The sequence below is a fragment of the Zerene cesonia genome, chromosome 7, assembly GCF_012273895.1.
Source record: "Zerene cesonia ecotype Mississippi chromosome 7, Zerene_cesonia_1.1, whole genome shotgun sequence".
Lineage (NCBI taxonomy): Eukaryota > Metazoa > Arthropoda > Insecta > Lepidoptera > Pieridae > Zerene > Zerene cesonia.
The window spans coordinates 3,145,980-3,171,506 of NC_052108.1; the positions used below are offsets into that span (position 1 = coordinate 3,145,980).

The 25,527-nt window shown below is 32.3% G+C and overlaps 1 protein-coding gene and 1 non-coding gene across 4 annotated transcripts; one reads left to right on the plus strand and one right to left on the minus strand.

Annotated features, from left to right (window-relative positions):
• The first annotated feature begins 13,099 nt into the window (after positions 1-13,099).
• LOC119828360 (mpv17-like protein) lies at positions 13,100-25,161 on the plus strand. 3 transcript variants are annotated; one of them, XM_038350491.1, is made up of 5 exons: positions 13,100-13,172; positions 20,532-20,668; positions 22,012-22,097; positions 23,825-23,937; positions 24,455-25,161. In XM_038350491.1, exons 2-5 carry the CDS (start codon positions 20,537-20,539, stop codon positions 24,673-24,675), a joined length of 552 nt encoding a protein of 183 aa, XP_038206419.1. In that variant the 5' UTR covers positions 13,100-13,172; positions 20,532-20,536; the 3' UTR covers positions 24,676-25,161. The 3 variants fall into 3 exon arrangements, with proteins under 3 accessions (XP_038206419.1, XP_038206420.1, XP_038206418.1); XM_038350492.1 differs by lacking the exon at positions 13,100-13,172 and adding an exon at positions 16,682-16,852; XM_038350490.1 differs by lacking the exon at positions 13,100-13,172 and adding an exon at positions 18,802-18,923.
• Positions 21,251-21,332, minus strand: Trnal-aag. The gene has a single exon. It is a non-coding gene; the product is annotated as a tRNA-Leu (tRNA).
• Positions 25,162-25,527: the final 366 nt, after the last annotated feature.

Genomic DNA, 25,527 nt, shown 5'->3' on the forward strand with positions numbered 1-25,527 from the left:
GAGTGTTCTAAGAATACACAGTATATCCTTGCTAATGATATGGACGCGGAAATATAAGTGGTATACGTGTTAGTGATGTGAAACCATTGGCTCAAAGGCCAATGTTGTAAATGATATTATAGTGAATTACACTAATCTCAATGTATGCTGTTGTCACGGTTATACTTTAGATATTACCGTGCTCTTGCTGTGAGAAGTCATATGTGAGCGATGATATAATTGATTGTTAATGAAGATTAGAATTGTTATTCAGTATGCCGTGTTGTACAGTAGAGAATGTAAAACATTGTTATAATGACTGGCTATACATATTGGAACTATAATAAAAATAATAGCTTGTATAAGGTAATTTTATGTTGTTTGTTTTAAATTATTTAAACTTTGAATAACCGCTCTACTAAATTTTCCTTAAGAAAAATACTTATCGTTATATTTTTGACATATTGACGAAACCAGGTGGGACGACTTAAAAAAGGCATGAAATGTCGAAAATCTATGTATGGTGTAAGTTACAAATTCATTCAGTCAAAACACGAATTTCTGGTAATCTTCAGGAATTTATTCATGACCACTTCACTACTGGAATGTCCAAACACAAAGAAGAAAAGAAATCTGATCTCTAGTCAAACAATGAGTAGCAGATGGGCTTCTAATTTCAACTTCACCTCATGTAACCAACACGTAACAATCCGCTATAAATACTCGTATGTTACCACTTAACGTATGGCTATATATTTTGTCACATTGTTGTTTTTGAGCATTTCAAGTGGAGGGATATTTATCTGTCACAGTTACACTTGACTCTGTCAACGGAATAATATAGAAATTCTAGTAGGGGCGCACTCGTTTGGTTCATTTTCCTGTCGTATTAGAATGTACGTCACATAATGTATATGCATAACTATGTTAGCTTTTCACAAACTGTAAACATTTAATTTCATTTATTTTTAGTAATTACACAAAGTCAGGTTTCATAGTATAATAAAAAGAGATAATTATGGTGTTGATAGAAGAAACAAAGTTTGATAGCGCCAGCAGTCGTGTAATTGTGAAATATACAGATCACGTGTCATAACTCTGTTCACTGTTTTGTGCTCAGCCATATATTTGATAATCTCTTTGCATTAAGGTTATACTGACAAAATATTATGAAAATATTTTGAAAGTTTACAATTTTCAGTCCTTTTTATTCATTATTAGTCACTTTAATCTATTTAAAGTTAATCGAATCCACGTTGGGCCTTTTAATGCTCATTGGTGGACATAGATCTCTTCTAAGGCAAATCATCGAGCCGTGTTGACTCTTCGTCACAAATTCTAACCCTACAAATTTCATCACTGCTGGGACTGTGAAGAGTGGGAAAAAGAATAGGTACAGATTAATTGGACGGATATTTTATTAGACATGGAGGATTACTTTCGTTGTCTAGCGAATTAGTTTGTTCCGGACGTTTTCCCTCAGAGAAATGCCAAGCAAAACTCTCTATAGAACTGAGGGACTCGTTGGCCGACTAGTTGTACTTCTGAGGTACGTGTGTCTCATTTGGAATTCAAGTTTTATACTCCACTTAATATATTACTTTGAATTTAAAGTACATATATGTATACTTTTTTCATAATATTTACGTATTTTAGTATATTTATCTTAACTATAAAATTATAAGCACTTTTGTTTTACTTCTCAGACATTTAGTTTATATTGTGCGTAATTTATATATATCAATTCGATTGTTTTAAAACATGTATTCGTCGACAGCTTTAAACGTTGAAAATTAAATTTACAGGACTTCATAAGCTTTAATTAGTTTACTGCCAATCCAAAGCACCAATTCGTCCCACTTTATCATTCCAAGGTTTAATAATGGCCAATATATAGTAAGACCACATTCTAAATATGTAATTTCTATGATAATGAATGTCATAACGGAGATTGGAGTCACCAAGTACAAGTAAATTGAACGGCGTGAATTGTAACAGTGTTTATAACGGTGATACTGGATGGCGATTCGCTTAAGGGATTTATAGAAATAGTAAGGCGTAGATACATTCCTCTATGCAATGAGATACCGTTATATTATATAAGTCATGAGGCCGCGTTATTTAGTGTCGTATAAAGTTATTTTAAATACACATTAATGTAATAAAACACATGTGAAATATTGCAAAATCTCGGTAAGCACAGATAATAAATACTATACTTAATGCAAATGTAAGGTAAAAACTGTGCAATGTTTGATAATGATAAAACCGTTCGTATAAAATACCAGCCATTATTATCATAAATTTTAGCATAACTTCAAAATCCACTTATAAAACAAGTATATACATACCAAATAATAAAAGGTTTTCAAAGGAAATTACGATTATTTAAAATGAGTCGCACATGAACGCCGGTGTTAAATTGCAAATTACATAAAAATTCAGCTGGTCATGAAACTATCGGTGAATCGAGGCTAAGTTTCTACTCTCGGTGGTAATGAGTAAATAATGATAAAGAAAATGACCACTATTGCGGTATCTAGGTTTTTGTAGCACTCATTAGGAGCTATGACAGATAACGGCGGTACGGAACTAACACAAACAAACGAGCGTTGTTTTTCTCGTAAACCGGTGTAATATTACCGCTATATATGCGTTGCGTATTGCATATCAAGAAACTGTAACAACATCTATGAAATAGGTAGAATCTAGTTTACATTTTGAATTATTGTATACTTGTCGTTATCCTAAAAATAAATATAGTTTGAAAAATCTTAAAAACACGCTTCATTGATGGAATCAACTATATTGACTCGCTCGCTCTTATACATAGTATACGTAAGTTAATGATTAAATCAGCAGGATAATAATAAAAATTCATGAAATTATTGTGTTGTCACCGATCCCAGATAAGTTTAGTAAGAACAATCGTGCCTAAAGGAGTTGATCACATAGATGCATATAGGTGAAGCTAATAAAAGCGTGCTTATTTAATTGCCTGTTCAAATACTAATATATTATTCTTCAAATTTAAACGATATGTTTTAGTTACTGATTAATTATTATTAGCTGCTTTTCATTACCTTTCGATATATGATATAGAAACTATGTATAAGTACTGTGCTTAATTGTGTTAAAATGTATCTAATGTTTGTTGAAATATTACTCTATATTATCAATGGATAGAATTTCATTGGATATTGATGTAATTTCATATTCATTCCAATATCGAAACGCCCCTAAAAATTGGATATTCAACTGTATGCATTGATCATTTTATGTATGTTATGGATCATGTATATGTGAATGTTTAAGTAATATATTTATTGCATTCCTCCTTTTAAAACGTTTGAAACAATGAAGGGCAATTTAATTTTGTTTCATTATAGTATACAGTGCAGAATTTGAAAGTAAACTATAATGATTTGAACGTTTTATAATTAATATTTTTATCATACATACTAGGTATTGGTAAATCGGGCCGGGTAAAGAAAAATTGTAAATTTAACCAAAGCAATGGCCTAAAAAAAGGTTTGCATTGAAACCTTCTTCAATATCTCTTGAATGTAAGTTCAATAACAACAAATTAAAACAATGACGACTCATTGTTTCGAACGCGAACAGAAATCGATGGTAAACCATGGGAGCATTTAAACAATGGATAAAAACAATTGTGAAAGCAACTTTTACATATAAATGCATTATGTGAATTCGTTCTCGATGAATACTGATTGTTTTTAGAATATAATACTTGCTCTTATGTTAAAGTATCAGTTACAATAAGTGCTGTTGCTTCACTACACTTGATATATCGATTTACATTTTCATACAACCAATAGTCCAGTATATTTCAACAATATTTCATTATTACCACTTATTGTGTAAACTGCGCTACTGCTTGAGAATATTTAAAACATTGCGTCATAGTTATGGAATGACATAACTTTCAGATAAGAGTAAAAAGTGGCAGCTTGGCTTGCTTGTACATTGTGTTTCGTTGGGTCCCACAAGTATTATATATTTATGTAAATACTTTCATTTTGTGATCTAATGCATGCGACTTTATATGAAGGTTTCGCACATTTTATATATATTTTTCAATCTCTTTCATCATAAAAATGTACTGTGGTAGGTTTAAGGAGCCAAATGGAGACTCGTAGTGTCGGAGGTCAAGACTCACTTTGGGTCAATGCGCCTCTCTAGTACTTTGTAGACTTTACTCTGTACTTAGTAGAATTTACTTTGTAGACTAGTACTGTCTACACTTTGTAGTAGTGGCATAAAAATATTAATAAATCAAGATTAAATCTAGTTTAGTAGTTAATTCAATCTATACTTCTTTGTCTGTTTGTTTGAATGCTTCAGTCTCTGGAACCATTGGACCGATTTCAAAAATTTTTTCACCGTTCGACATGAACTGATCCCTGAGTGTTTTAGGCTATTATGTACGTACCACGGACGAAGCTGTGACGCATCGCTAGTTTCAATTAGAAGAAAAGAAAATGTAATTTATGAAGTAACAAAGAATCAAATATTAAGTGTTATAAGATAGATAATACTAAAATTATACGCAAAATTATCCGTTTTATATCTAATCGTGGACACTGAGTTAAGGAGAGAAAGTCGGTGACATAACATAAAGGTTGAAGTCGTAACGGCATTTGACCGGAAGGTAGTAGGTAATTAGTAGGCAAGTATAAGTATAAAAGCTAATATACCTGATAATATTTATAGCTATCACATCTATGGAATAATACTTTAATTAAATATATAATACTAACTGCACCCTGCGGTTTCACCCGCATCGTATCCTGTAGCAATATCGGGATAAAATGTTGCCTATATGATATTCCAGCTGTTCAGCTATCTACGTACCAAATTTCATTGCAATCGGTTCAGTAGTTTTTGCGTGAAAGAGCAACAAACATACACGCATCCTTACAAACTTTCGCATTTATAATATTAGTAAGATTGTATTTAAGGCTAAAGCTGCGAAAAGATCTCATAAATTATTATGAGAGAGATAAAAATTGCCACGTCCTTGGTAAATGTAATGTTTTCAAATTACTCATACAAATACTCTTCTCTTTTCAACCGACTCCAAAATAGGAGAAGGTTCTCACTTTGAGTTCAATATGGTCTCGTTTTAACAATTTTTAAGCGGTTTAGGTTTTTGTTAAGAATGGAGAAGGTGATTTCAATTTACAATTAATTTAATGAGTATTCGGCATCGCAATTTTTTAATGAATAATGAAAAAGTACTTCTGATCATATGCTTATGAAAATAACCAAATTTTAACTAACCGAACATTATTGTCAAAGCATATTTTATTGAATTTTAACCTTTTGATCTCACAGTTTTTTCATAACCCATACAATTTTGTAAAAATGTATAATTGATACTTAATAGGAAGTAAATATCCGCAGTCGAAACACAAAAAAATAAGACCGACAGTTATAAGATTTCAACAAAAAAGTAGCGTCGCAACGAAGGGTTTTTGTCCCGTTTTCCCGTCTCTTGTGGGAATGTGTAACTACTGTGTCGGAGCAGCGACGCGTGAGAAGCCGGGGGATAAGTTATGTGTGAAAGGTCAAGAAGCAATATTAACTAGCTTTTTTAATTCATTGTGTTATAGTTGTTGTTACATGAAAAGTAAAGTTAATCCAATGATATTTATTCATCTATATAATAATTTTAATGAATTTATATTTAATTCGCTTATAATAGATTGTTATTCTTTATTTAAAATTTGGTCACAGATACTAAGTGTTCAATACAAATAATATTAAGAATATTGTAAAGAAAATTGGTCATGATCGTGAAGTAAGTACATCATCTCTAAAAGATTTAACTGATTTATTACACGCTTTTTATTAGCTTCACCTGTATGTTTGTTTGTAACCGACTTCTTTGGGCGCGATTTTGACCCACTTTAAACGGCCAGATTTCGTTCAAACTTTGTAGATTTATTGAGGACCGATGACAATACACTAATTTGATAAAATTATTCTATTTTTCAATTTGCAAAATATGTTTTCTATTTTTTAGTTCGGTTTTCTATAAAAGCGTGTTTTTTAGTTTTTTTTGAACTATTATTAACACGGTTTTTGAGATACAGCTTGGTGACTAACGTACCGACGGATAGATAGACAGACTGACGAAAGTGAAGTTTTAGTAACAAGGTTCCGAATGGAACTTAAAAAAATATTGTTTGTTGTGATAATCATTAACTTATAGTAAGGTAGCTTACATGCACACTGTATAATTTATTTATGGACATGTATAATTGAATCGATTAACTATTTTTATTATTTTAGAATTCATTGGTTACATGGTCTGTAAGTATAATAATATTAATTGATGAATTTCTCTTTTATTCTATGTCTTGTCTCCTTCTTTCGCCCTTCCATAATGTGAAAAAATTAATAAGAAATATGAATGCTTATTTAATAAGAAAGTATTAGTCAAGCTCATAATTTCACACTTATTTTGAAGGTTTTAGTAAAAACGTCAAGACTGAAGAACAGCCCTCACTAACGTAATACATTCTTAGTTCCATAGCAACGATTTACCAGCTGTATGTGAATGGTTTATTTTAATCGAGGTCTATTAAACCCAGTCGTGCATTAAAAATCGAAACCTTATCACAATAGCTATTTGTGTATAATATTTTTCGCATTAAACATTTAAATTGTATATTCAAAACTATTAAGACACAAATAGATTGCAAGCGCATGTCTCTTTGTGTTGTATTTGTTAGGTTCAATGAGAGAGAATGTGTATCTGTCATTCAGAAAAGGATTGAAATGACGTCGCTGATTGAACATATCAAATTCTGTTCCTTTGGGAGGGGGTGTGTGAACCAGGTAAAACGAGTCCGATCACAAATAATATTTAATGGGGGAGATATCCTCACGAATCATGTGTATCTTTAGGTCTTTATAAAGTTGTACTATAGGTACTATTAAGGTGTTCTATTGAAACCTGTGTATGTGGGAGTCGAGCACGTTTCAGTACGAAATGGGCCAGCTCGCACCGGTGGAGTACAATACCCCCACAGAAAACCGGCGTGATATACTCGTAGTGGCATACCACTGTGTTTGGTACGGTGAGTGGGGGAACCGCAGGCCCGTTTCCTTTACAATTTCCTCTACCCCTAAAGGGGTAGGGATAAGGTAGTGCGGATGCGCTGCTTTTAAAAGCGGGCAGCGCATCCGCACTACCTCTGCGAATGCTCATGGGCGGTGGTGATAGCTTACCATCAGTTGCAAATAACCTTTACTCTTTAAAAATTTAACACTAGATTACTGATCTACTGTTACATAATTAATCTAGTATGGGTCTGGTTGCATATCTATTCGATGGCTACTTCAGTGCTAAACTTGTTGGAATTGGATCCAATGTCAATATCAACCAACAAATTCGGTAACAACACTACTTTCCAATTGTTTAACTTTCACCAATGAGCTGTAATAGGAAATAAAGGCACGCTATTGTATAAAATTTAAATCGTATAAGTTTGAGGTTGAGGAGGTAAGTACCTACGCTCGATTCGTAGCATCTTCTAAATGTCATGGCCTTTTGAATGTGAAACGGAATTAGGTTAAAATTAAGGAATCTTGTGGAGTTTTGTAGCTTGCACACGCTTTACGCATTTTATCTTTTTTATATTCCATTGCTTATTTACAATATTTATTTTTATTATAGCTAAGATTAAATAATACAAAATGTCGTTTAAATTGTTGTGAAAACAATAAATATACTATTATTATTACTTACTGTATGAAGTAGTAAGTACTAGTCTTTGCCCCAGCTTTGCCCTTTAATTATGCTCTGTCGTGAATATAACGGCAATTTTTGATTTATTTTTATTTAATTTCAAGTAACCCAGACTCATTTTGTTAGTAACAAGTAATTCTTAAAAACAATGTTAGTATATTATGTCTTATATAAAATGATGTTGACTACTAGGTATGCCAGCCACTACTACAATGCTATAATGGAAGCAGAAAGTTTGCAGCAGTTAAAAAAGGTTATCACTTCATCAGTGGAGTAATTTAAACGGGAAATTGAAAGTATTCAAATAATGAATAAATATATAAGTTTCTATGATTTATAAAGAAATCAATACACTTTAAATTCAGGATACCAAGCTTACGTGTTTCGTCATAAAATCAACAGAAAGTGAACCGTTGGTATACTTGGCACCAAATCTTAGTAAATAGATCTGAGGGAAACGCATGAAAATAGTACATAATTGGGCAAAAATAACATACATCAATACACTTTAAATTCAGGATACCAAGCTTACGTGTTTCGTCATAAAATCAACAGAAAGTGAACCGTTGGTATACTTGGCACCAAATCTTAGTAAATAGATCTGAGGGAAACGCATGAAAATAGTACATAATTGGGCAAAAATAACAATCGATTGCCAATCAAATATTTATGACTTATCGGCTATTAGGTTAACGCAAGGCTAAAACTTGGAAAGCTTGAAGGCTACCTTATGAAACTCATGATCCGCCTACACGCGTTTTTTGATTGGACAATTGGCTAATTCTATTTACGGAAATAGTTAACCATTAATCAATTCGTTTAAAACATAAAAACATAAATGCATGTTATATTGCGTATTCAATTTAAATCCTAATTGATTGACTACAGCGTATATGTTAATCTATAAATACATTTTATTTTATAGCTAGAAAACAAATCGGTTAAGTTCGTCGAAAAGGCAATTTATGAGACAACGAATGAACGATCGAACTGGCTCTAACCAATTACCTGTACCCTGCAACATATTTACTTCTCTATGCCTTATCAGGTCCAGAATACGCATGACTTTTAAGCTTGCTATCCTCATCGAAACTGATCAATCCGTTTGAAAGTTACGATGACACAAACAAACTTATAACACGCAACTGTTTTTGCGTCGAGGATTTAAAATCAATATAATCGACGCAAATACCACGATTATGAGCGATTGAGTGGTTTGTAAACAATTCCGTATGTTTATAAACCAACACTCGTTTTGAATGGAGATGGGCCTGTGTTTTTCAACAACCGGCTTGTTTAATACGATTCATTAGTAGCTAAATGTGTCATGAAGAAAAATGATTTATAAATATTAAACCTATAAATAAATGTCGCAGCCTTGTGGCTACAAAGATAAGCGTCTCATTTATAATCTAATAGCACATAATTATATTAATTCGTTTCTTATTGCTTATTATAAATCCTATTTAGGCTATTTGTATTCGTGAGTTATGTCAAGATGTCATTTATGCTATGTCAATCCATCCTTTCGAAAGTAATAAAAATATACAAGATTATTTACACAAAATTTCTAATATAATTTAAAAACTCTAAAAATCAAAACTCGAAAATCTAAAACTGATAATGATATCTACATCCAAGACATACAAATCCGACATTTAGAAGTAATGATAAAATTTATGATCATACAAACATAATAATATAAAGATCGTGTAAAGTATAGACCAATATAACCTTATGTGTGCCTGCGAGACGAGACAGGTCACATAAGCGCTTCATCCCCCCCTGGTTTTCCTTAACCATTGTTCTAAATCCTCCGTAACTATTTGTCCAAGAAGAAATCAAATGCTCACCTTCTGGATTGCTGTAACGACGTTCAAATTGACCGATAAATTAACACCCCCAAATGGAATTGGATTGGCCACATGCTCCCAAGGGAACCCAATTGCATTCCGACAAAAATATTGGATTGGATCAAGTAAGAATCGAACGCCAACAAACTTCGCAGCGGAGAATCATATCAGAGGTCACAGCGATCTTAAAACATGGTGTGAGATGAAAAGAGGAGCTCACGATAAGAACTGCTGGCATACTGTCGATGCTGTCTGCCCCAACTACATAGAAACTTTAGCAAGTAAGTCAAGCTACATTGACTTATACAATCAACAATCTTGTAACTTAAAGCAACAAATGATCATCAGGATGATGAAAGTAAACATCCATGAATCAAAAAAATTTAAAATTACTCGCACATATTTTCTTTTTATAGTAACCAGGGCATTTCCCTGAATCCCTGAAACAGATGTAAATTATAAAGTAAAAAAGGAAATTGAAAAAAAACAACATTCGTTCCCATTTTATAGCAGTAACGCAGGCGACCATTTTGACCAATTTTCATCAAATATAGTTAAGAACAGTCCAGACTAAAATCCAAAACGTATTAAAACCAAAAATGCAACATCATAAATGTTCATCGGTTCGGAAAGACGATGCCACAGACACACACCCACGAGTGTCGCAAAAATCGAAAGAATCGATCCCAATAATTTTACACTACATTGCTTGTTAGTTGATTACATTAGCTGTTGAGAGTTAGTAGTTAAATAAAAATTCCGTATCATGATTTTAGGACAAAAACTCCCAATATATTTATCTACATTAATATACATATAACATGTATACAGTATTTATATAGTACATAGAAATGAATGCCCAAGGTTCAACACTAAAGCGAAAACTTTTCGCTTTCGGTTTACTTCATTTGAATATTGTATTATTAGCGTTTTCATTGATCCAGCCGGATGCGAAGTCAGTGAACCGGTAACACATACTTTTATGGCATTACGCTGTAGGTTGTATGCATTACGATTAGCTTTTTAAATACAGACAATATATTGTATGCTTCTACTTTTTACATATTTAAAGAGGATAATCCCAATTGTTTGTTGAGTATTGTAGCTCACTTTGCGTCAACGGTCGAGTTATTTTTTTTTTTTTACGTGTTAAGCAACTGTAGAAATTACATTGGAACGTTGGCTCTTAAGATACAGAGATTTTCTAGTTTAGGAGGCAATGTACATAGTTATGTAAGGTATGTTTTGGCAAAATAAAGATTATTTTTTATTATTTTTTTATTATTAATTTAATTAAAGGGGATTTATTGTATACACCTCTTAAAACGCATACACAAGAGCAAGTTTCTAACACAATTTTATTAGCTTCACATATATGTTTGTAAATGATCGTCATGTTGAGTTAATTATAATTATGATCTTTAGGATTAAATCCTTTCTTATACATAGGTATACTCAGTACAGGAGCAAGCGAGACAATTTTGTTGATTCTATCATTGTAGCGTGTTTTTTTTTTAGTTATTTTAAACAACTCAGTTTTGTATTAATAAAAAATGCACGACCCCGCTCCCTTCAGAGATTATTTTTGCAAGTTTTTATATAAATTTCAAGCTGAACCTTGCGGCTTCACTCGCGTATTACTTATTGTGTTTTGTCCAGACGATAATCCATCTCTGTACAAAATTCCATACTCTGTATGGAATTTTGTACCGACAGCGGTTTCTGCTTGAAACATTAACAAACATCTATACATTCTTACAAACTTCTAAATTTATAACATTAGTAGACTCATCCTAATCGCAAATGAAGCAAATCTAACGAATAATATAATTCGTTCAGCCATGCCTCAGTTATAGATAAGAGGTATAACTAACAATTTCTTTTATAAATTATTCATATTTATGTATAAACATATTATACGTGTAATAAATGCATTAGACTTACTATCAGCCAAAGAGGTGCACTTATGTTACTATAATTAATATTATATAAAATAATCAATTTGTTAAGTATATTTTAATTTTCGAAAATGTAGTCTTGATGGATAGTATTATAATATCTAATTGATCGTTATTTAATTATGTAATATAATTAAATTGTACAAGTTATGTATATCCAGAAGTGATTATGTTAATGAATTTTATAAGAGATATTAAATCCACTATCCGGTAATAACATTATATGTTTGTTCTCTTTTACTTAAATTCAGAGGATAATTTTTATAATGTTTCTTTTGTCTAGATATTATTCATATTCATCTAATAAGTACACAGACTTCTTTTCAAAATTACTTCCCAATATCATACTGTACCTTGTATTTTTCATAGAACGGCGCCCTGATGATGATGATGATATCATCTATATAGATAATGATGTAGATGAATTATCAATGAATTGTTTTATGTATTTTTCATCACGATACGTGTTGCGGAATGCAGATGAGACTCGTATTTGCTACCAGAATTCTTTGAGAAATAATCATGAAACGCCTGATGCCCATGAAGCGCTCATTTGACCACCTTCTTACTGAACTATGTCCAACCTCTTTTGGTTTAGTTATTGTGGGATTTTTTGACAAGAGGACAATTTAACTAGTTTGATGTTAATGCTCACAGATACTACTAATATCAAGTATAAACGCGAAATTGAAGTATGTATGGATGTTGGTAATAGGAATGGATCATGGATGAATAGCTGTATTTTTGATACGAATTAACGCCGAAACCACTGCACGAATGTTGACGATATTTTGAATTGATGTATCACACACACGTGGGTTTCACGGGTGAAACCGTGGAGCTATACTTGTATGTTATTACGTAGTCAATCGATACTCGTTACCGGAATGGTGTGCTTCGTCCAACGAATCTATTTCAGTCCAACGCATATCCATAATAACTTTATAAGGCTTTATACTACGGCTTATTGAGTTTAATTGAATCCACATGTCGTTGTGGAAAACTAATTTCCTTTAAGGTTTTTAAGTATCGTGAAAAATAAGAATAAAGGTTACTACTAGCTTATTAATAGGTATATGAAACCGCAGACAGTAAAGACATAAATATCGTTAAAGTAATTGTATTTTTTGAATAAGAAATGGCGGGATTGTGTTATTCATTCATTGTTATAATTTGAGTTGTATGCATTGATGTAATAAAGCGTAATACGATAGATAATATGATAATCTATTATTCTATATTATATATAATTTATATTAATTATTATATCTATTATATTGTAATGGTAATAATATAAAACTGAAAAGTTTGTTTGTCACCGTATATGTTCGTGGTCCCTGAGTGACGTAGGCTATAATATGTTTCTCGGGCGAAACCGGGGCGGAGCGCTAGTTAAATAGAAACGTACCTTAAAATACGTAAATAATAAATCTGCTTAAGTTTATGTTAATGCAGATCTATTGATTTCGGTGTCAAGGCAGTAATGCACAATACATATAAATGATTGTTAAATAGTATTAATCAGTTCATTGTTCACTACGTACCTTTTATTGATATTTAACGTGGCTTGTTTGAATTTCTTCTTAAACACGACATTTTCAAGTGAGTAGATACCGTTGTTAAAGTATTATAGCTATGAATGACTCTTATTAAAATACGTATTACGTGATAGGTACATGTTAAGATATATTTTAAAATGTTTTCTACGTGTGTACCTAATATTGATTTAGAATCGATTACTTAATACAAAGAAATTATAAAATGTTATTGAGTATAATTGATGTTTATATCAGTTTTTGTGGTTAAAAATTTGTTTATAATATTGTGATAGTACATAACACTACTCAATATGTATAATTTATCGGTTTAAATTATCCCAATTGCAAATAATATGAACGCATTACATTTAATTATATTCGCTAAATCTATAAATAAATAAAACTGATTTGTCAAAGGTGTTGCTTAACGTAAATCTCGAAAACGACTCCTCCAAATTGGCCATTTTTTTAACGTTTTTATTTAAGCAGAAAGTTTTTATAAAGAGAAAAATCTGGCCACGGATGATGCCGGGGCGTATCGAAACTAGAATACCGAGCCCTAGGTATTCTAATATTTCAATACTGCATGCGAGAAGTAAAGTTATTGTCCCTTATAAATGTATTTTAACTGATTTCGATATGAACCTTTCAGAAATTCCTTTGTTTTCTCTCAATGCAATATTATAGTGACGTTTTTGTTAAATGAGTCACCGGTAACAGTTGCTGTAAAAACGTGGTGACGACATCTATTCTATTGTGTAATAAACCAATAATATAAACGTAATAATATTAGCTCTTGTGCTCTAAAGAAAGAGTAGTTTATTTATACATTTCTGGTGGATACTTTTTACTTTTTGTAATTTGTTATAAAGTTTAAACTCAATGCATATTAAAGAAATATATGACAGAATTTTGAATACTTCATTAATTGTTATATGGTGTTCATTTAAAAATATAATAGAAATTATCTTTGAACACAGTACGGAAGTGCTTATTTCTGTTTTAATAGATTCTATCCATGTTTAGACGCATATACCTATGTATATGTAATAATCTGAAAATTAAATGTTTGTCTAAGAATCACGATGAAACGTTTTTACATCGGATTAAATGCATTTTTTATGATCATTATCAATAGAGAGCAAGAGAGACAACATTTATATATTAATTTTAATACTTAAATATTAAAAAACCACACAATTCCAAGTAACTATAATCTGTGACATTTGAATTTTATCTGTAGGCATATTAATCCAAAATTACTAAGCATAAAGCACGTTCCTGAGATAAAAACTCCTTTAATAAAAACATCATGAGCTGGAGTATTCATATAATCCCGCTTATCTATGGAAGCGGTTTTGTGTTCTAGCAGGTAGATACGACAATAAACCACCCTTAAAAGTTAAACTTTTTCTGTTAATATGGTAGAGCTGGCGTCAGATATATTGCGAAGCGTTATTAAAAATCGTAATCCTTATAAAGAACAGTTACATAATAATATAACGTTTTGATCCAATATTGCTCTAAGATTGAAAAGACATCGTTTGTTTGTTTTTGTTTATGTAGGTGTTATTTTGATTTAATTGTTATTTACTTCTAATATTTGGTTCCTAGTTAGATTCAATATATATTATCTATTTATATTCATATCCAGTAATTTAACTGTTAAATAAACACCTAAATTATAATAATTAATTTAGGTTAATATATCCACTCAAAATCATCAAGATGAATAAATTTAATGAACATTTACTTAAGCTTTTTTTTTCTTTCACAAATCTAAACTCTAAAGGTAATAGTTTAGAGTTTGGATTAGTGTGTACCTGTGATAAATTAAAGGCATTATCACAGGCACACACATAAAAATATGATTACTACGCGTCTGTGAGTTCTAGGCCGAAGCTAGGATACCATATACAGTAGCATAGCTATGATCTGGCATTGGGTATGACTACGACCTTAGGCCACCCCATTTAAAACACCTGTTTATTTGCCGGTTACCACTTGCAGTTAATGCTATATAAATTTTATAGTTCTTTGAACATGTACGTTATATTTAATACAAGTGATGCAGAGATTTAAATAAAATAATATAATATATTAAGAACGTAATTTAAAAAAGATTATGTTGAATTATTTTGTCGACAAAATTTTTCATCAAAAACATCATTAAAGTAATTATATTTTATTTCCATCTGCTTCTTTATTATTGATATTCCTTAAATAAATTTCATAATACAATATATATCACACTCGTATAATCTAACATACATAGTACCATATGTTATTGTTATTGATGACATTTTTATCAACTAACTGTATCTAGTTTAAACCCCTATTTATGGCAAAATTTACGTACGTACAAAGTAATAAGTATTTAACATTTTTATGTAAATATAATGAAGAGTTTCCCTTCCCTCATTTATAGAGACTCTACATAGATACTGTTAAAAAACCATACACCATTCCTTTCTCAAGAACCGGTTACATTTCGGTAAAGTCAATGCGGAGTCATAACTGAATGAAAATATTAAGAATATTATTACCTTGCCGCTCGCACGTTGTTTGTAGGAGAAGAACTAGCGTCGAAGCCTCCAAATCAAGGACATAAACTTGTCACTGCAAGCACACACTGAAACCGTGAACCGGAATATCGCAGAGCACTCAACTTCACGTGGATTTTATTAACATTTATTGTTATTCGTTTATTAATAAGTACGCAGTTTGCAACGGATTATTTTCGTTCACACAACACACCTGTATCACGCGCCAGTCCTGCGATAACTGAGCGCGTTGTGTGAAAGAGACGGCGCGATGGCGAGAAACAGAGATACCGATGACGTGGGAGGGAGGACGACCGCTAGGCTCGGAGAGCGCATAGTGGGCGATTTGGGTTGCATTGCGTGTTTTATTATATTGTTTTAGAGAGTGTAAAATTGTAAAGATTTTAGAGACACAATTTTGACGTTGCCAAACTACTGTCTAGTGCGTTGATAAAACATAATGCTACTAGAAATAGGAAATTTTTTGTTAAGTCTGGTATTAAGTAAAGGCTAACGTGTGTTAGGAACAGTATCTTCGAATATACGCCAGGCTTCTAAGTTAAATTTTGAAATATAAACTGTTAAGTTACATACTTTTTATTGCTTTTTGGGTATATTTACTTAAGTGACCTATCTTCGCCTTGTGTGACAAAGCCTGTGAAAAACAATAAAAACAAACAGAGAAAAGATGAAACGGCTACGGCATGCAATTGACATTTGAAACCAATCGATTCAAATGTTTATCGTTTTTATTTCGTCTTATAACCGAAATAGATGTCGATTGAATTACTTTTTAACTCATATCGTATTGTTATTTAACAAAAACCATCTTAATTTTTATTGATATTTTAGTGCGACATTCTTAGCAATTAATTAATAGACTTTAGAACATATGGCCGTTAAGACAATGCGCATGCGCACTGCGCACTGCTGCGCCGTACCTCCTGTTACCTGGCACGGACCGGCGCTGGCGCCCCTCACCTCTACCGCGCATTTCAAATTTCAAACTTTACGAGATTCCAAATGACAATCGTGGCCAGATTACTAACCATTATTGTCAACATTGTGTGAAGGATTCTCCATTGTTTTCTGTATTCTAGTTGGATTTCTGCGCGTTGTTCTTTAAATATATGTATTGTAGAGTTTAGAAAATTTTAGTTTATTAGATTTGTTTGTGCTGGCTTAGTGGAAGAAAGTTCAGGTAGCTCTATGTAAGAATGTATAAAAATATTGCATGCGCTATTTCGTAAGCTTTAAGAGTGGTTTCAAGGCTCTAATATGAAAGATTACGCCAGTCTTGTTGACTCTGTTTTGTATTTATATTATATATGTATATTAAAATGCCGTGTTATACTGTTTCATTATTCCCGTAGTATGAAGAAACTCGTGATTTTAACTTGAATTAAATCTGATAGACGAAGTGTTCTAGCGACCTTGACTTAAAATCCGGCCGAGAAAAAATAAACAATAGACATTTTATTCCTATAAACGAAAACAAATCTTTTATATCATGTTATCTTTCTTTTATATCTTTAAAATATGTATTTTCTGAACTTTAGATTGTTATATACACGGACCATTATGCAAATTATAGAACTACTAGCTACTAGCTTTGGCCCGCGGCTTCGTACGTTATGTGATGTTATCCTACTAACATTATAAATGCCAAAGTTGTAAGGATGTGTGTGTGTTTGTTGCTCTTTCACGCAAAAACTACTGAACCTATTGCAATGAAATTTGGTACGTAGATAGCTGGACAACTGGAATAACGTACAGGCTACTTTTTATCCCGATATTCTTACGGGATACGGACTTACGCGGGTGAAACCGCGCGGTGCAGCTAGTTATACATATGAACCTCTTGAAGCACTCTATCTATAAAAAAAAACCGCAACAAAATCCGTTGCGTAGTTTTAAAGATTTAACCATACATAGGGATAGAGAAAGCGACTTTGCTTTATACTATGTAGTGACTAAACATTTGCCCCAGCTTCACACGACGTCTCTGTGTGAGAAAACTTGTCTTTTTTTTCGTTTGTTCATTTTTATAGCCGATAGCTCCTAAGATAACCATATTATATGTAGTATCGGCGCACCGCGGCTTCGCCCTTGATACACAATTACACATAATAGAGTCTATCGCACCCAGGGATAGTGTTTAAAGGCAAAGATGTTTTTTTAATCGGTAGAACCTGAACTAGGTTAGTAGGAGCGCGTTCAAACAATCAAACAAACACACAACAAAATCTTCAGCGTCATTCAGATTATTAGTGTAGAAGTACAACCACGCAATACAAATGGTAATAATTTTGATAATAATAAACATAAAAGCTTATTACCAAACTAAATGCAATAACTTAGTTAACAGCAACAAATTTTGAGAACAATGATTATTTAATTGCATTATTCAAAACAGAGTTTCGACATACATATTTAAACAGTATAGGAACAGTTGCATGTGTATAGCCAGAGAGCTTGTGACTAAATACAATTATCTATACTAATATTCTGAATAGGAAACTTCGTATTTTGTTTCTAACGTTTTCACGCAAAAACTGCTGGACCGATTGCTGAAATTCTTTTACCTAGGAAAGTTCCCACTTCACTGAGTGACATAGACTAGGCAATATGTACCACGGATGGAGGCGAGGCGAACAGCTAATTTTGTATAAATTCTTTGAGGTTTGATATTATATTTGTAGTGAAACTGAAAGGAAAAATGAATAAAATTTTGTGTTAAGCGATGAATGATGGAGATGAAATCATGAAATAATCAAAAAACGTGTCTGTCGTATAGCTTCTTCATGCCCCGATACAAACGATCTCTGCTCTTACACCATTGATGTAATAATAAAAATGTCAAAGCGGCGTTGTCTAGACCATTTAAACATTCATTTCAATTTACACCTTATTCAGAGGCAGTAATGTTCAAAGTTAATTGCATACACTCAATACTCTGACAGAAAAAATGATTTATCAGACTCAATATTAAAAATCAAGTACGATATAGAATTATGTTCGCTGTGTAGCAACGAAGAAACCGCGAGTTTTATCTATAGATTTATAGCGATAAAGAATCATCAATCGGCTCTTAGTCAAAAGATAGCCCATGACACTGGTTATTTAAATTATTCTATTGAAGTCAATTGTAGGAGGTGGGTGCCACGATACTTGGTGCTAGTGTTATCACTACAGTGATCGCTGTTGGACTATATAGGGAAAGTGCGCGCAGTGATAAGAGACTCGCTTTCTAAAAGATAATTTTTGCCTTGGTAATTTTGTATTTATTTATAATGTCTTTAATTTGCGTCCCATTTTCGTACTTGCTGTTGTATTTATTATTTATTGTGTTGTTTATTATTTCATCGTTGTATTTTTATAAACATGTTCTGATCTGTTCTGATCTCAGTTTCTTTTAAGTTTGTATCACATAGTCCCTAAGATTCTCAAGTGTACGCAAACTGTTGTTTTCCAACTGGTGCAGAAGGCATAATATAAACAAATTTTACGTTGACTTTATAGTTTTTGACTGTCCACGTAATAAACGTATACTTTTATGTACTTATATAACACTAGCTTTTGCCCGCGTTAATTCGGTGTAGTTTAATAGATGTTTATAGGTTATACATAAACCTTCCTCTTAAATCACTCTAACTATTAAAAAAAACCCATCAAATCCGTTGCATAGTTCTAAAGATTTAAGCATACATAGAGACATAGGGACAGAAAAAGCGACTTTGTTTTATACTATGTGTGATTAACGTCAAAGTAATTCTACGTTAATTTAATGGACAGTCAATAATTATAAAAGTACGTATATACTTTTTGACTGTCCATAAAAATCCCTAATGCAAATTTATATTGACGCAATGATCAAGATGAGAATATAGTGTGATACGAATGAGGTTGCAACTTGCAAGATAATGGGAGAGACCCCTCATAACTCGCATTATCCTAGCCTGTTCATGCCCATTGTTACTTCTAAACCGATCATACATTCCACTGAAACTTGAAGAAGTCAATATAAAGGGGTGGGTTCTCATATCAACTGTATTTTTTTTTTTTTAATTTTTAGTTTTATAGCATTGTAATGCTTTATAAATGAGAAATTTTGAAAGAATAGAAAAAAATTATTTTGTAAAAATTTATTAAATGTATTTTTTTTGTTTTTTTGACCTGTGTACCCATTTTGATGAAATGTAATCGGAACTGGTGGCTTTCTTAAATTTGATCAAGTTCTAATAGTTTCGAAGGGGTTTTAGTTTTTTGTTAAAGTAATTATTTTTCCATTGACTTATTTCATAGTAGTTTCTTTTTTCTGTAACTATTATTCTAAAGCTTTGTAGGTTATATTTAGGTTAATGTAAATTATTATTTTTAATTTGTACGAAAAGAAAAGCATAATCAAAGAAAAAGTAAATAAGATACACAATGAAATATCTAGTAATTACAGTTAAAGAAAAAATTTTGAAAGAAAAGGCTACTGGATTTTATAAAACTTTCTGCCCGTGGCTTCGCCGGCATGGTAATATTCCCATAGGAATGAGATGTTTTGTATGAAGTTAACTATTTCAATCTTTAGCCTTCTTACTATCTCCAGATATAAGAATCATATCACAAAATTGTTTCGTTGCGACGTCGAAGAAAGATAAACAAACAAATACATTGACTGTGTTGCTGTGGTTTGCGGAGTCAACTAATGACTTAGTTAGACTCTAGAGCCTTTTTTATTGTGGGAAATTTGCATAGATACCCCGAAGGGGAAGAGGCTGTGGGTTATATCGGATTCCTAGCGACTAAAACCCCACTGTGTTCCGTCGAGCCGCATGGTGAAGGGGGCCACAATGAAGCCTGAGCATCCGCCATTTTTTTTTTTTCAGGTCCAATGGCATCCCGAATAGTTGCCTGGTGGCGACACACCCTCAAGCGAAGGCCGGTGCTCACGAACACGGCTGTATACGCCACGTTTTACACTGCAGCGGAATTTTCTCAGCAATCCTTCAACAAAATGTATTCGGTGAGTTTATTTTGTGTTTGAGTATAATATAGAGACCAGTTTGTTTTAGATTTAAATTGGGGAAAAATAGACCTAATATAGTATACTATTTGCAATTCAAGTCTCTACAACGCGATTTAATCAAATTTTATTAGTAAAATTATATTATTTAACCCTAAATAAAACGTTTAAAATCGTACCGTATTTCTTATGAAAAAAATTGCATCGAAATTGGTATAACCGGTGAGCGTTACGATGCCACAGAACGACATATACACAGGACATACACAGAGAAATACATAAATACTTTTTTCAATTACCAAGTTCATGAAGTGGACGCATTTAAATTTAAGATTGTATATTATAGTATGTAGTATACTATGTTCCTACAAAATCGACCAAAAACTACCTTAATATTTAAAAAAGGTAGTTTCGATTATGATTCATTATTCGAGTTGCCCTTTTTATTTAAGTACAAAACGATTACAAAAAATAAAATATCATATTGTAACAAATATTCGATCGATATTCATGACATCAGTGCGAGTCATTAGTACCACAGATAACATAAAACTAAATTAAGCACTACAAAAAAAAGTATCTTGGCAGCGGTGGGATTCGAACCCACGCCTCCGAAGAGACTGGTGCCTTAAACCAGCGCCTTAGACCGCTCGGCCACGCTACCCGTGACGTCCTAGCCGTTTTTTTGTTACGGTTTCCCGGTGGACAGTTTCCCGGGCTATTTTTAACATCGTGTCTTTTAGAAGCATTGTTACATAAATGTTTTGGCTAGAAGTTCACACTACAATAGCCATGTACAAAAAGCGATATATTATATAGATAAAGCGATACATAGATTGGTAAATTTTCTTTGAAATGATTTTCGTTTCATTTGCTAGTGCGTTTTTCTACTAAGCATTTCAAATAATAATAATAATTTAAGTGAAATAAAGCGCTTAATCGAGTACCTCATTTTGGAAAAAAGGTGATCTTCTAACACTGCTGGGCCCATATTAACCAAACAACCACAGCAACAAAATTAGCTTTAAAATGAAAAAATCGCATCGAAATCAGTCCATCGGTTTGAAAGCTAAGATGCCACAGATACACACACACATATTGATGAGGTATATAGCATGAGAGTTTATTCAAACTGAAACATTTATTTATTGAATTAGACTTCTTAAATAAGCACTTTTGCATCGTTATAAGTCAGTTTTAACATTTACCACACACATACATTTCGGAAAGCAGTTTCTACACAGAATAGCCGGAAATATCTCTGTGTTTGGTCTTTCGCAATTATTTAAATTTTCATAATCATATATACATAATAGCTATAAACAAAGAATACATTGTTTCAGCCAGAAAAGCCAGACTATGATTTGGCAGCAGCCGGCAGAATAGTGGCAACGGGAAGCTGTCTCTATCCAACGACTCTATATTTTTGGTAATAATCATTAGATACATAGAAGTAAGGCTCTATGTGCTGGATATTATATGAAGTATGTCAGGTAGAACATTTGCGACGAGGAGCCTTCTCTATCCAACGACTCTATATAATATTTCGTAATAATAATGAGATACATAGAAGTTAGGCTCTATGTTCTAGATATTATATGAAGTATAACGTTAACTTAATGTGTCTGTATTCACATGAACTTAATAATTTGTAATATTAACAAGTGTCCGCTATTAGCAGCTTTATGAAAAAAAATTGAGGCAATTATTTTAATAAAATGTGTCTTTTCTATTAATTCAATGTCATAATAGATAGATAATCAAATAAATAAGCAGTTTAATATAATTTATGGAAACTGTTTAAAGTCGCAACAGTGAAATAAAATTAAAGTTGCATCAGGTATTGCTCAACCAACTTTACTACTATTCCATTGTGCAGAGAACTCACCTGCTCCGGAATGTCATTCAAGTGCCAATAGTCTCGTGTAAGTGACCTCGAAAATCGGACTGGAAACTATTCGGTACTCGGCTCGTTAGAAAACACTGAAAGTCACATTAAAAATGTATCTCATTCTGATTATTCATCTTAATATATATAAATTACGCGTCACGTTGTTCGTCCGCGATGCTCCTAAAACCCGCGGGCGGAAAGCTAGTTTATCATATTTGAGAATTAAGAAAATTTCAAAACAAAAAAATCATGGTGTTATTTTTAAGTGTCGCCAGCAAACCTTCGAGTTCATCGAATGTATAAACTTTTTATTCTTATAAGAAATTTATTTGGTATAATCTGTGTGGTGCGCCATTGAATAAATGTTATAGATTATTAGACTGTGGTAAAGGTATCGATATCATGCAAACATTCTGGCTATATGTGTCCTAAATGTAAAGGAAGCGGTGAAATTTATAACATTACGAAAGTGGAATAGGAAATCTAGTCCAAGTGTCGCACTACGGTGTACACACTTGTATATTTTTGCATACATATGAATTTAACATGAGTTCCGACTCAATGAGTTTGCCCACGTGAGTGGTTTTGAAAGTTTATCTCATTTCCTAACTGCACTTGGTTGGTGGGGAATGCAGTATTATAGACATAGTTAAGGCAAAATTCAAGGATAAATATAAATTCTATATCAATACAATAAATTTAAAATAAAAAAAAACTCAAACCCATTTTGCTAACCCGAACGCACCGTAATCCGTCCTCCCTTTTGAGAACTACTCTGACAGACAAACACATACACATAGGCATACAGACATCGACGTCAAATCCGCTTATATTTTTAACACCTCATGCAATAATAGGGTGGGTTATATCGTCTTTTTGTGTCAAAGGTTAAAACTATAGAGAACTTTGAACATTTCATATTTCATACTATAAAATCTCACTCAAATGTATTCTGAACAAAACCATGTACCCCGCTTCCGAGTTCCCTTGGGTACATAATATAGAACTGTAGAACTAACGACAACGATTATATTGACAACTAGCTGCGCCCCGCGGTTTCACCCGCGTAAGACCGTATCTCGTAGGAATATCGGTATAAAAAGTTGCCTATATGTTATTCCAGTTGTCCAGCTATCTATATACCAAATTTCATTGCAATCGGTTCAGTAGTTTTTGCGTGAAAGAGCAACAAACACACAAACATCCTTACAAACTTTCGCATTTATAATATTAGTAGGACTACTCATGTTATTTTCTTATTTCAGGTATAGGTATTTAGATAGACGCTTCGTAGGCACGTCAGTGAAGATTGTATTAACTAAAGTTGCAGCTGATCAGTTTATTATGACTCCAATGTTAATTGCCGCCTTCTATACATGTGAGTTTCGAAGAGTATATAGTTATTTGGTAGTATATTATAAATGTTACTTGATTTTTCATAATAGCATAAACTTTTGTATAATTCATACTACTAACAGGTAAATTCCCGATGTTCTCTTGTAGTAGTTTTTGGTTGCACAAAATATATTATCGTCATTCTGAGAAAATCTATACTAATATACATATAGGACTGAATAGTTTGCTTGTGCGTTTGAATGCGCCAATCTCAGTAACTACTGAACGATGTAGATGAAATTTGGCACCGAGATAGTATGAGATCCAAGAAAGAATACAAGATTATTACGAAATCCGGAAAATGAAAACTATAGGGGAAAACCCGGGACTGTCAGTCTTTTCCTTTGTCTACGCGGACGAAGTCAAAGGCGGAAAGCTTTGACATTATAAAGATAAGAGGTAAAGATTGTGAATTTGTGAGTTTGCGACGTTGTCGGTCGTATGGATTCTATTACCACTTAGAATTTTCCATTTTATTGTGCATATTTCATCCCTTTCAGTGTTAGGAGTTCTAGAAAGAAAGGAAGACGTATTTGAAGAGTTGAAACATAAATATTGGAAGACATTTGCCGCGAATCAAGCATTCTGGATTCCTGGACAGATAATAAATTTTGCATTTGTGCCATCGAATTTGCGCGTTGTTTACGTTGCTTCAGCATCTTTTATTTGGATAAATGTTCTCTGTTTTATAAAGAGGCAAAAGGTTGAAAAGCAGATATAAACAAATTCGTTATAGGGATTTTAATTTTGCTAGGTAAATTGTGAAGATTTCGTTTCTAATGGTAAAATATAAGAGAACGAATGATGCATGTTACGAAATATAACTATTACAGGTAGGTTAAATAAGAGAGTACAGATTCATAAACCTGATAATTGTGTTGGAACGTATCAAATATGAATTTTTCAAGACGTGTAATCAGTCATAGATAATCGAAAATAGACATGGTCGTATTGTTGCACTATTGTTTTGATAGATATTCCGTACTTTAGTCAATAACGCAATGTAAACCGGCTGCCATCATTCCAGTACCTGACATTGAACATTATTTAATAGGTGTCTATATGAATTGCGTTTTTAAGTACGCATTTTGTGTGTATAGAATAAATTTAATATTGTAAGTTATTATTGAGAGCTAAATACATATCACAAATCATTCTTTTAATCGATTTAATTTACATATTTTGGAATAAAATACTTTTTTAATATAATTCATCTTTTTCTCAAGACTTACTCACGAATTTTTGTTTGTAGTTACATTTTAATATGCTTTTGTTATTATTGTAATAAAATTACCAATGCATCTAAACTAATATCATAAAGTGGAAACATTAATCTTTTTATACATATACATTTTTAATGTTTTTATATAAAACTGCTGGATCGATTTCAAAAATTATATCACCATTAGATAGGCTATTTATGCACCACAGGGAGAACCAGAGCGGATCGCTAGTTGGTGATAAACATCAATGTATAATTTATTAAATTGAATGCTGGATGAAATGAACCATTTACATTATCAAACATTTTGCATAATATCAACATCAAATGTAATTAGATCACTTGAAAGAC

Excerpts from the sequence above, each read along its gene's own strand:
- LOC119828360 (XM_038350491.1), top strand. The coding sequence starts at position 20,537 with ATGGCATCCCGAATAGTTGCCTGGTGGCGACACACCCTCAAGCGAAGG. Across the intron at positions 20,669-22,011 it reads CCTTCAACAAAATGTATTCG|CCAGAAAAGCCAGACTATGA; the intron begins GTGAGTTTATTT and ends ACATTGTTTCAG. Across the intron at positions 22,098-23,824 it reads CCAACGACTCTATATTTTTG|GTATAGGTATTTAGATAGAC; the intron begins GTAATAATCATT and ends TTCTTATTTCAG.